Source organism: Dermacentor variabilis, chromosome 3 (assembly GCF_050947875.1).
Source record: "Dermacentor variabilis isolate Ectoservices chromosome 3, ASM5094787v1, whole genome shotgun sequence".
Lineage (NCBI taxonomy): Eukaryota > Metazoa > Arthropoda > Arachnida > Ixodida > Ixodidae > Dermacentor > Dermacentor variabilis.
This window is the reverse complement of record NC_134570.1, coordinates 124149356-124162121: the sequence shown is the minus strand read 5'-3', so window position 1 is coordinate 124162121 and position 12766 is coordinate 124149356. Positions and strand designations below refer to the sequence as shown.

The window sequence follows — 12766 nt, the reverse complement described above, 5'->3', positions numbered from 1 at the left end:
CAAACGTTGGACTACAAGAGTCGAATTGTCTAAGTTGTCCTACTGTGCCTTGGTCATGGGACCGGGATTTGATTCAACGTCGCCACCCGAAAGTAGCAGGCGTCAAAGGTACACTAATGCAGCGCAAGCACTTTTGAGATAATTGGAACAGTATTGCCACGACACCGTAAAACGCAAACATCATCGTCACTGTAACAGTATGTTTCGTACAGACTAACCTCGAAGATAAATATTTCTCGCTATAATAGCTTGCCGAAGGTGCGTACGAGCAATGTCCCACTGCTTTAAAAGAAGGCTGCGAGCTAAACCGTTTGCGTTTTGTAAACGCGGCACACTTCAGCGAGCTCTAGTCCGCGATTTGTCCGCGCAGCCAGCGGACCTGTAAGAGAGCACGACCACATCCCGCTTGCATGCGAAGTGGGAAAGGGGGGCTTCAGCGGCAACTTCCGTCCTCACGGCTATGCGCCCTCTCCCTCTACCTCTTGCCCTCATCAATGACGTTATAAAAGCATCGTTTTTTGTACGTGAATTATTTCTATTTGGATACCCGGCCACCGCCAGTGGTGGAAGCGGCACAGCCGCCGTGGATCGGCGTGCGAGCGAGCGCCCCAAGGCAGGCATAGGGAGTTTCCTACCCTGGTGCAACACCACTAACTTCCTTAACAGTGTTTACCCTAGTGTCGGTTACGGTGCCAGCGCACACTGTGCAACATACCCAACGGGCAGAGCTCCCACGCATCAAGGACACATCGTGTGCAGGCGTTTGTCACGCGTGCAGGGAAGTGTGTGGAAGTGCGGCATACATCCTCATTCTAGTAGGCCTTCTGCCTGGCGTAAGTGCGTTATTGAATTAATTCAATTTCTGAATGTAAAATGCGTAACAAAATTTTTGAAAGTACAACTTGCACACAACCCGCATATATTATAGTATGGGATTGTAATTCGGAATATATACGAGAGAAGGTAATTCTGCTACGCGCAAACTCAAAAGACCCTGTTCCAGCAGCCGTTTCTTTTGGGTGAGCACAGGCCGCGAAATCCCGACCAACTTGAGGCTAACAGGTTCTTCGTAAAAATACATTTTCAGATTGCTCTCACATGCGGGGTTTCTCACTGATGCTAACTGAAATCTTCACTTCTCCTTCTTTAGTTCTATCTAGTCAACGCTCCTCGCTCAATGTACGCACTTGTCTGATTTCCGTTCACTCCTTTCACCGTACTCTGCTGCTTCTGCTACCAACTTTAGTTTCTGTTATTTTCTTTATTTTTTGCTACCGACTTTTTCACATTTCTGCTTCTTGTTCTGCTTGCCAATCCGGGCGTCCACTTAGTGTCACATACACAGCCTCTGCGATTGCACAATATTGTTCACATGCTCTGATGCCAATCACCAGTTGCACATGCCTAGCAACCCAAGTTGTCTATTCTGAGACATAACCAATCGCACATGCCCATTGGCACATATAAAGTGACCCAAATTGTTTTCTAATCGGCAAGGCAGAGGCCGCCACCGTGCCCTCAAAATTGTGGGAAGAGGTAAAGACAGCTTCGCTCTAAAATATCGCCACACAGAACTGTGTTGTAAAGTTCTTGTGATGTATACGTACTACAAACGTAAACAAAAAAAGTGCTGCACGATATAAATTTAAGCGTTGTTGTTTCGCTAGTGCATTTCTTAATAAGTAAGAGGAGCTTGATATCAAAACAGCGCGTGCAACGATTGAGACAAGCAATCAGCCTGTTAGCCCTGTCTGAGCGTTATGCTTAAATTTGCGTTACTGCTGCTACTGCAGCTGACGTAGTTGCCACGTGGACGTGAAAAATGATTCCTTGGCCCCAAAGACCTTTGAACATTCTTTTACCCTGTAACATACCCTGTGTCACGAAACCGCACCGTCAACGAGGTCCAGCTTCGAGCAATCAGGTGTTTGTTCGCTCAAAGGGAAAATCTCAATAGACACAATTAGGTGAGATGAATTCAGAACAAAGCAGAAGCAGCCTTTTTTTTTATCAACACGCGTTCTTAAATAAAAAGCCGGATCTGGAAGTGCCGTTTCCTGCTAAATTAAAAAAAGAACATTTGTCAAGACGGGTTTTTTTTTTTAAGACACAAAATTGCTTTCCGGCAGTAACAACACTTCACTAGGTGGCGCAGCTTCGCGAAGAGAAACTTTTAAATCACTGGTAAGAATCTTCAGCATCTAATAATGCCTTGTTCTGAAGTTCCAATTCAAATTCTGTTCCGGTCACTAGGTGGGTGGATAGATAAAGCTGTATTGGATTTATTTAAATGTGGTTGGGACGTCTACAAGAGTGACCGAAATAGAGCCAAGAAGGAAAAAAAATAAACCTTAATTAGGCGAATAACATAGGGTGTCCACGCGAATAGGACAAGTATGGAAAAAAATACATGCGTAACAAGCATACAGAAATCCAACTTACATAGTGTGTTCCTTACGGGATTGTAGACGGGCGCTACGCCGATGTGATTGACGCCCCTGCGCAAGGCATAATTCGAAACTGTAGAACTAGATAAGATGGCGTGTTTTCGTTTTGGCAATGCAAAGAATGCGACAGCTTTCACGCTCCAGAAAAGTCAAGCTTGAATGCGCGCAAAAAATTTGTACCGACCGAACTGGAACACTCTAAGGAGGCACATATATGCCAGCTTAGAGAACCAGACCTGTGTGAAACTAAGTTGCGAGGCAGTATATTTGTACAACAATATTCAATGCAAACAAATAAATGACAAAGCGGGAGTAGCATAGCAGCGAGCTTCGGAATGCGTAAAGAGCACTGGGTAGCGTACAATACGACTGATGTTACAGAATGCGTAAGCACGTACTTGTGGGGGGGGGGGCGGATTTGATGTACCTAACTGCATTGGAAAAAGCTGCAGCTCCGCTGTAAAAGTTGATATTTCAATCGACGCATTCATATCGTCTTCGTGCAATGTCGCTCTTTCAGCTCGAATTATGTGGTCGTTGGGCTATTGTGAAAGCCCGGTAGACTAACTACTGGTCTATGTTGTGCTATTGCGAAAGCCCAGTGGACTAACTGCCGGTCTATGTTGAGGAACTTTGTTAGATGTCTATTTCGCCACTTGAACGGCGCAATAGACGCCTTTTTTATATGATTCATTTTTAGTTGTACTTTTGTTTGCTGTTGTCGCTTGTAGCTTTCTTAGGGCCCCACTGGCAATCGGAGGTTTCTATTTAGAGCGAAGCTGCAAAGGCGACCACAGAAGCGCTCCAAAACGTCATATTCAGGTGTTCAGACTCTCCTCAAAAATAAAAAGAAAGGATGTTTCACGAAGTTCATATTTCTCGAAAGTGTGGAGAATGTGAGCAGCTCTATGACAGCTAATTTTGAAGCGGGTGTATCAATGAGGGGTTGAATGCTAATTGCTAAACCGTCGTTCTTGGCCTGTCTAGATGTGTTATGTGAAACGCTAGTTAGCTGAACATCGTAAACGTCTCAAATTCCGTCCATTTCTTCGTGACACCAAGTTTCTGGCACATTCTAGAGGTAGACTAGAAATGGAGATATTAGAAACGTTTTACGTGCATTAGCTGCCTATCAGTTGCACTTGCCAAAAAATATATTGATTTTCTGATGCGATGAAAGGTCTTGATGTCACGGTGGCACTATTCGTGGTTCTATATATATATATAAATATATATCCCCTGTTTGTTAAAAAAAATTGTTGGAAGTTAGCGCCTCCCGTCGTACATGTTCTTCTCTTAGTCCGCGTCCTTGTAGCGCTGCTTTTTCCTTCAAGTTATTACTTGCGTTTTTAATGCCCGGAAGAAACTCTGCATTAAACAAATCTTACATCTAGTATAAATAAGAAGCATGTTACGCTGAACGTGCCGCGCAATCTTAACGTTTATTCCTTAATTGGGGGAGTTACAAATAATTATAGAACCCTCCTCTTTATGTATTTTCATGCATTATGCAAGGTTCACCCGATAACCTCGATGGACTGGGTACTTTGTTTAGGTTTAGCGAAAGTAGGCCTCAGGTGATAGGTGATATGCAGCGAAGTTCCATAAGGGGTGTGGGGGGAGGGAGGCAATTTTTTTCTTCTGGAGTAAATTACGTATGCTAGCACGCTGGATCGTTATGAGTATGTGTTACGAACACGCACAATTTTCGCTACATGTTTTTCTGTCAGAACTACATAGGCCCCCATTCAATTCTGCGAAAAAGGGCCTATGCAGTGTTTTGCAAAATACATCCTTTGCAGACTTTTTCAACAGCGCAAAGGACCGGGAGGAGACGAGTGCACATACACATCGCTGAAGTAACAACTGGTTTTATCGAGGCGGTTTCCCCTGCTGTAATAGGGTGGCAACCAATCTCAAATGGAAATAGACAAAGATACACAAAATTGGCGAGAATGACAGTACGTGAGCACAGGGCTTCAGTGACTCATGAACAGCGGTGCACGTGTTTGCTATTTATCTTGAAGGAGACGCAGTTCTTTTTCTGCCAGAGCTACTGAGGCGGCGCTTACGCATTTTTCTTTGAGCTTGTAGATTTCATGGGCTTCAATAATCTCTGTAGTGATTTTTGTGCGATTATCTGACAACACGCTGCACTGACTGAAAATGGGAAAACCAAGGCGCTTTTTTATTCTTTTTCCTTATTTCCGTGCAGTCTCTGCAATGACTGCCCAGATTACCTGGTGCGGTGTTGCTCATGTTGTTGTTATCTTCGCGTAGCCGGTCGTTAAGGCATCGCCCAGTTTGCCCCGTGTAGTGCTTGCCACAGTCACCTTAGCCCTGTGGTACTGTCATTCTCGCCAATTTTATGTGTCTGTGTATTTCTGTTTGAGATTGGTTGCGACCGTATTTAAGCAGCGGGAATCGCCTCAATAAAACCAGTTGTAAGCTCAGCGCTGTGTATGTGCACTCGTCTCGTTTCGCTCCTTTGCGTTGTTAAAAATAATGTTACACCAACTTGCCGAAGCTTCTACAGTATCCTTAGCAGAAGTTCTTTATGGAGTGCTCGAAAGGGTTACGGTGGAAATTTTACGCCATGTCTTCCAGTGTCCCAAGGAGAACTCAACGTTACATAAATGTTATATTCGTCGAAAATGATGTACGGTATGCGTCATGTGTAAGGAAAATTTTAAGTGTTTCGATTATGTGCGTCATGTGCAACAAATTAGGCCTTCAAGCTCTCCAGAGCATATGTGATTGAGTTTCACGAGAAGCGTAAAATTTTGCACGCAGTTTTAAACGAACTCCAGTCGAGTACGGTAGGAAATTAGGTGGGTTGATAAAATGGGGGAGGGGGGGGGAATTTGCAGGTGCAACATAGACCCATTGTAGCTAGCGCAACACACGGCTGAGATCGCTCGTAGAGGGAATCGCCCTGCAGCGCACATATCAATGGGCTGATGTTGATGATTGTGACTCGGCTTCTGGATTTCAGCCTTCTTGCGCGGTCATTTTATAACATGCCATCCCTTGAACCTGGCGCCAAGCATGGCTGCTACGAAAACGGTCCTATGCAGCGGCTGTCTCAATGAGTGACCCTCACCTGGAAGTTATCGGGTCTTCGCCGCGCAACGTGGCACGCAGCACCTGGGCTTTCCTCCGGGCAAGCGTCAGCAGGTTCTCGTACAAGTCGCTCTCGTAGAAGCTCTCGCCCTACATCAACGAGCAGCAATACTTTAGCTACTAACGTCGGGCACCGTAGATATCTGCTTACTTGAACATCCGTGCTTCTCTCTAGGGCGCAAGCCAGCACACTAACCGTAAGAGCGCGTGGATGGCATGTGCAGCATACGTAGAAGCAAAATGTATTGTGAGCAGGAGCATGCTCTTGTTATTTAAGACCACAAGGCCCATGCTGTCAGCCATTCTTGGTAGCTGTCAAGTATTTTTCACAGTCACCACACTCGAAAGGTTAGACTAGGCACCCCGGCAAGTATAACAAGAGGCGATAAAAAGGGCGCGTTGCTATCGGCACTGTTTGAGCTAGCAAAAGCTCAGAGATATTGGAGAACGTAAACATTGCTGACTTTTCCTCTCCACTCATAGTACGTCATTTCCAGAAATGTATTGGGAAATATTTCTTCAAAGACACGGGACTCATTTCAACGTGTTGCTTTGGTTTAAAGGAAAACTGTTTCGAGGCCCCTTTAACGGCCTCTACCACATTCGAATGTACTACAATCACCCACACGACGAAGGAAAAGCAAATCATGTCCTGCTTTTCTCTGGACTATATATGTAAGGGTAAAAACAGTAGCTATCATTCCACTTACTGAGGTCAATCGTTCTGCTGGTGGAAGATTCCCGTGACCGAAAGAGACATTCATGCTCTGAACCTGGGAATAGAAATGGAAGATAAGGAAAAAGTGAAGCGAATTCTGGGAGGCAGGCTATAAATTAATAATCAGGCGCCGGGAGTACTTCGCGAATAACGCGATGTATTGCTGCACTGTATCCTATTGTACAGCAGTCGTGAAGCTAGTACAGCTCAAAGCGCAAGCAGACGCTCCGTCTGGTTCTGCCTAACTAAGCAGGGGCTGGAGACGTTGATAACACGAGCCGCTCCTACCAGTGAGAGACCACGTGGAGGCAAAACATCTGCGTAGACACATTAAACAGGTGGAGCAAATTTTGCACATCTGTCGCGATTAGCAGCAGTCCAGTAACGACCATTGAAGGAAGAAAGCCCACTCGCCACGATATATCCAATTCACACTGCCTGTATCATTTCACTGCAGCTTGTTAACTAGAAATTTTCTGACGTTTATTGTATATCCTCTGAACATTCGTCGTTCTCTAGTGCATTTCCACAGGCTTGGTAACTATTCTTTTTACTCTAATAGGCCATTGTAAAATCTGCTGCAAGCATTGAACGACGCGAAAAAGTCCAAATTCTTGCTTGTGAATTTCCGCCGCGGTAACTCAATAGCTTTGGCGTTGCGCTGCTGAAGTCGTATGTTCGATTCAGGCTGCTGCGGCTGCGCTCCGATGAGGCCGAAATGCAAAAAAAAAAAATATCTCGTGTACTTAGGTTTAGGTGCACGCTAAAGCACCTTGGGTGATCCCAATCTGTCCGGAGTGCCCACTACCACTTGCCTCATAATCAGATTGTGGATTTGGCTCCTGATACCTGAGAACGTTTCTTTCTTTGTTTAAACTCAACTGCAATATAGTCTACCGGCATTACCTACTCCAATTCACCGTGCCTTCTTTCATTTGACTAAAGTTGCGCCTGCCAAGTTGCATTCCTAAGCTTGTTGCCTACACGGTCCACTGCTCTTTCAAGTTCTTGTGTTCTAAGTTATGGCCTAGGCCTATCGGTTATTCCTGTATATATGCTTCGGTACTTCTACTATAAAAAAGTCAGTAAGCTGCCGTTCATGATTTCATAGAGCCTTCCTAATGCGATTCAACATGTGTTTAATTGTATCGAAATGTATTTCTTGAACGGTGATGCACGAAATGTAGAACCCTCTAGGTCGCGCGTTAGCGCTACAGACTGCATGTATCCGCAACGCACCTTGCGGACGGCGTGCCACTGCGTTGCGTTGTCCACCCAGGGCGAACCCTGCAAGATCGCGGTCATAGCCATCTTTAGCGCCGACACCGTGAGCTTCAAAAGTATCTGCAACGAGACACGACGCAGCGCTCAGGCTACGCTCACACTGTGATCGCAAAGTCTACGGCCTACATGCGCTGCAGCGTAACGACATTACACAGCGTATGCAAAAGAACTAATATAAGGCGTTTTAACAAATAATTATTATTAAGAACGGGTAATCAGCTCAGTTTACAGAAACGTTTGGACAGCTACGAGGGAAATGTGAACTTAGCCTCATGAACGGTGCAGGACAAGCCTTGTGGTAAGTGATTTATAGCAGCGGCATAGTAGCATAAACGGTCAACACTGTCAAGACTGTTACAGCATGTAGCAGACTGTCATGTCGACCCAATAGCATTGTACCCAATGCCTTGTTTTACTTTTTCGCATGGCAGTGTGCGAAGTTGGCGATAATAGTGCGTGCAAAAACTTTTTATCCTTTCAGTTGGGAGATAGGTGACCATTACAATTGAAACAGTAATTCACTCTATGCAGTCAGAGCTGAGAATCCAGAGGCGCGTGTATGCAAAACTGAATAATTAGCAATGCAGCCGCAGATATCCTTTTAATTTACACATAGTGATTGTGCACAGTAGGCGTTAAAAGATTGCAGACTGCGTGGTTTCAGGAAGGGTTTAATCCTTCCTCATACAGTGAACCCAGATTGGTATTCGGATTACAGCCTGCTAACATTGCGCGGTAGTTCAATGCTTCATCAGATATCTCCGCCTGTAAAATTTTGAAGACAATTGTGCCGAAGAAACAAGAGTGAGTTTGCAGCTTTTAAGCAAAAAACAACAATACTGCAGGAACCATCGACGATGATTGTGAATGCAAGCGAACAGCCAAAGCTTCAAGAAAGCAACTCGATTTATTAAAAGAATTGTGCCCTTGGCGGCTTATACTTGTTTCAGGGAGGATATTTAGGTCGCGCTTGTCGCGTCATAGCGTTATTCCGTATAGAATACTGTTGTTTACCTGTACATATGTAGCGACAATACGGGTGGACAGGAGGGGTTTCTCTAAGACCTAGTACATTTGGAGTTTGGCAGCGAACGTGCCCCGCAACTCCGCTAGCTGACCGCACGTACCATGAGTCGCCGCATAGTCCACCCACCGACCACCAATCTCCGGCTACCACCACTGGCTTAAAAACATCGACAGTGAAAACGGGCGAAAGAACCAATGAAAACTATGCGCTATAAAATTGGATAAAACAGTGTCATTTTCGCCAGACAGGACACGCATTTATTGCGATGGCAAATTATTCCACAGGCATACGAAGTAACGTTAGTCGTTTTATCATCATAATATGCTGCACGTAATCGCTTACTAACTTATCAAGTACATTGTCCCGCGCACAGAGGAACCATGAACACATCTAACTCGATGACAACGGACATTCGCTGTCAGAACACTGACGTTCTGACAGCAGCGTGCACAGCCTGACCAGAAGCGGTAGCAGTGACGAGCGAATGCCCCTTTCGTGCTGCCTCTCGCTTCAACGTGAACTAGGCGCGCGCGAACGCAGAGCACACGAAGCGATGAGCTATGTCCGGTTGGCTAGCCTTCTAACCCAGCGCACATTGCCTACAACATAGGTTGCGCACCTCCACGCTCAGCCACCGCAGCTAAAGCAGAAGGCAACATGAGCACTAACTAGCTCCCTTCCCCTCCTAGAGCGCGCATTATCTCCCCACTCCCACCCAATGCGCGCGTGAGAAGACGGCGAGCACCCGCCCCGCCTTCCTGCGTTGCGAGCGCGAGAAGACACCGCCGTATCAGGACAACATACATAGCTCATTCTCGCAAGCTTTCGTTCGTATCTACAGCCCAGGGCGCGTGGCCGTGACGTTATCGCACTTGGATTTTATGTGGAACATCATGACGGCGCTGATGGCGGCGACGACGGTGGTACTTTGCCTGGAGTGTCCATATAATTGCTATCGTAATAAACTACTTCTGCCTTAATGAGCCTTACGTTCTATATCTGCTCCCAATACTGCAGCTCGGTTTCGCTACCGCATGAACAGAACACAAGAAGGAACTTGGCACTTGAAATCAACGTTTTCACTCTGCTGTCTCTTGTGCTAATGCACTCATAGTGACGAATGCTTACATATGTTTCGTTTACCTTTCCTCGCCTCACGACATGTGTGCAATTTTTGAGCGCTCTCAAATTTTTAAACGCTCCAGTACGAGCCAGGACGTATACCATGACACTATATTTCTGCATTCCTGTGCGAGACCTTGATATTCTTCTGAACATTTCTCACGTGGCCAACGTAGCTCGATGTAATGAAAAGTTCTTCATGTCTGTTTATGCGTAAGGTATTAATATCGACGTTGAAATTTTGATCGTGGTAGTAGAGTAGCAGTAAATATTTTCAGTCATAGGAAGCCATACAAGGGTCAGAAAGGTCAGGAGCTTCTTAACTATCTCACTTACCAGATGACACGTGAACTGTTTCGTGGTCATGGATGAGATACAAAAACAGAAGGATAGTGCCGAAAAGATACAGAAAATTGTCATATGAATTGTAGTAAACGAACAAGAGGACATAAGTAACATCGGTAGTGACTACACATAAAAACTTTATGCAAAGAAAAGAGCAAAACAGGCCCACAGTAATACACACTGGCACACTGGAAGACTTCGTTATCACCAGCTTTCTAATACTAACATTTTTCAAATATTGGAGGTAGGCTGGTTATTGCGAAGCTATAATCAAGTTTCAAAGAGCTGAACATGACCTAAGAGGAAATTTCAGTATCCAAACTGAACTGTGTTTATTTACGATGCGGAAATGTATTTATAGACACTGAAACACCTAGTTTTAAAAGCGCCGCATTAGTACTTCTTACGCAACACTCCCAGGCATGTATCTGTTTCTTCTATAGTCGCATTTAGGAGTAGATCAGTTGAGCGAATGATTATCGTTAGAAAAAAGTATTTTTATCCACCAATAAGCTTTGTGGCATCTAGTCAATTCTCAGGGGACGGCAGTTGCTGTGACTCGTCCTTCAGCGAACTCTGTCTTGGAGCGTCGCGAAAACAGCAATTTGCTACCAAAAGTCGTTTGTGGTGACAAACAGATCAAACAGTAAAGGCAAAAAGGCTGTTTTCCGCCAGAATGAGAGCTCGTGGGGAGTGGTATCTTGAAGCTGTTCGCAAAGTATTGATTATAAAGCTCAAGAGTCGCCTATCTGGTTAAGTCAAGTAATACACCTTTAAATAATAAGGCATACAAAATTTGCTGCAGCCAACAAATCCGACAAGATTGGCAAGATTTGCAGATTAGTTAGACAAGTGTCTTATCAGTCTGCGAGTTGTCTGTTTTGTCATAGTTCGCAAACAAGCAAGAAGAGGACACTTTTAAGGGCGTCATAGTGGGAACACAAGCGACAAATAATTGAACAAATATAAACATATTTATTATATTTGGCTTTCGCTTTGTTTATAAACTGAACTTGGCCCCCTCCCGGGAATAGGAAGGCGTATAAATGCATATAAATGTATATAAATGTATGATAATTTGCGTGCGATAACTGCCACTCAGAGCAGTGGGGGCATCTACGTCACACACTTTTCAGTTTTCCAACTTTCCCTCTGTTTCCCAGGCCTTAATAAAGCAGAACACAATATTAACCGTGCGGTGAACCGGGAAAGATTGGCAAGGCCCCTCGCGCTCGACACCACGCGGCGGAGTCGTGAAAAGCGGCAGCTTGGCCACTGAGGCGTGAACCACGCTGCTGTTATGGGTGCCACGCCTTTAGAGCCAGGAATGCTGTACTGGACAATGGCAAATTCCGCCACATTGCTAAATTCCTCATCTTGTCGGTTCTGATATACGCAGAGAGTGATGCTACGGCGTCTCTTATTGGCTCGAAATGTCGTCGCTACAGGATTTGACGGTATGGTGGAATTTAGGTATGTCCAGAATAGCACTCCAGGTGCAATTAAGGCTGTCGGTGCGGGGCTCCGCCACGTCGTACCCGCTCGCTCTTAGGTAGCAGTGCCACCGCCGACCGGTAGAGGCGGCTGCTGGACGCTGGGAGCAGATGGTAGACCTCCGTGACACACCGCAACTCCGGAGATTCCGTGCTAAGGTGGAACGGCATCACAGAGTCCAAGAAATGGTGCCGCTGGTTGCGCAGACTCGCCGATCCGGACCAAGCAACGTACTCGACAAGACGCCAGCCCAGGTAGTTGGCCAGCACCACAGACCTGAGTTTATTGCAGGAATGAAAGCATTGCGTTATCCTTGTATTACCTTACGTAGCTAGAGTGTGGAATGTGAAAGCGTAATTGTCAAGTGAGTTCGCCGCTCAAAAGGCACGTCTTGGAGAGAAATGTGCGAGGCATAATTTTTTCGACACTACGCGGCTTTTACCGTGTGCACAAAGGATGATGCAGGGGCTTCCACGGCTTTCAATAAGAACTTCAAAGACGTTTTTACACAATATGACCGCCGTCTTCCGCCTTATGAAGTGGCCGTACCTCTTATTCCTGATGTGCTAATAAGTGAACATGGCATCTTAAATCTGCTGTTGACTTTTGACGTAAAACAATCTCTTGGACCAGACAATATCCCAACTGCTTTTTTGAAAAGTTGTGCTGAGTGGTGTGCAAAATACTTACGTGTTCTGTAGACCAGATCTTTAAATGAAGCTACACTACCTGACGATTGGGGGGTAGCTAGAATCAAGCCTTTGCATAAATCTGGTGACAAAACACTAATTCAGAATTACCGTCCAATTTCGCTAACCTCAACAGCTTCTAAAATCTTAGAGCATATTAATTACAAACATATAACTGCTTTTATTGAGGAACATAAGCTACCTACCTCTATGTAGCATGGCTTTAGGCGAGGATTTCCAACTAATACCCCACTTGTCGAAATCATTCATGACTTTGCAGTAATAAACAAGGGTAAACAAACAGACGTAACTTTCATGGATTTCCATAAGGCGTTCGATAAAGTGTCGCATAACAAATTGCTGTATAAACTAAGCTACATTCTGCAAAATAACAAACTACTCGCCTGGATCAGGGGTTATTTGACTAACCGACGTCAGTTGTAACGCAAAATTCAGCCAGTTCAGAATTAGTGCCCGTTGATTCTGGCGTCCCCCAAAGATAAGTTCTTGGTTCGCT

At 45.2% G+C, this 12766-nt stretch overlaps 1 protein-coding gene across 1 annotated transcript in view; it reads right to left on the bottom strand.

The window, feature by feature from the left end:
• LOC142574727 (membrane metallo-endopeptidase-like 1) overlaps positions 1-12766 on the bottom strand; it is a 79528-nt gene that overhangs the window by 37035 nt on the left and 29727 nt on the right. Inside the window, exons 10-14 of the mRNA XM_075683751.1 lie at positions 11605-11836; positions 7528-7632; positions 6281-6343; positions 5551-5660; positions 2443-2498 (exon numbers count right to left, since the gene is read on the bottom strand). Coding sequence (XP_075539866.1) covers positions 2443-2498; positions 5551-5660; positions 6281-6343; positions 7528-7632; positions 11605-11836 — 566 coding nt within the window. The remainder of the gene's footprint in view (positions 1-2442; positions 2499-5550; positions 5661-6280; positions 6344-7527; positions 7633-11604; positions 11837-12766) is intronic.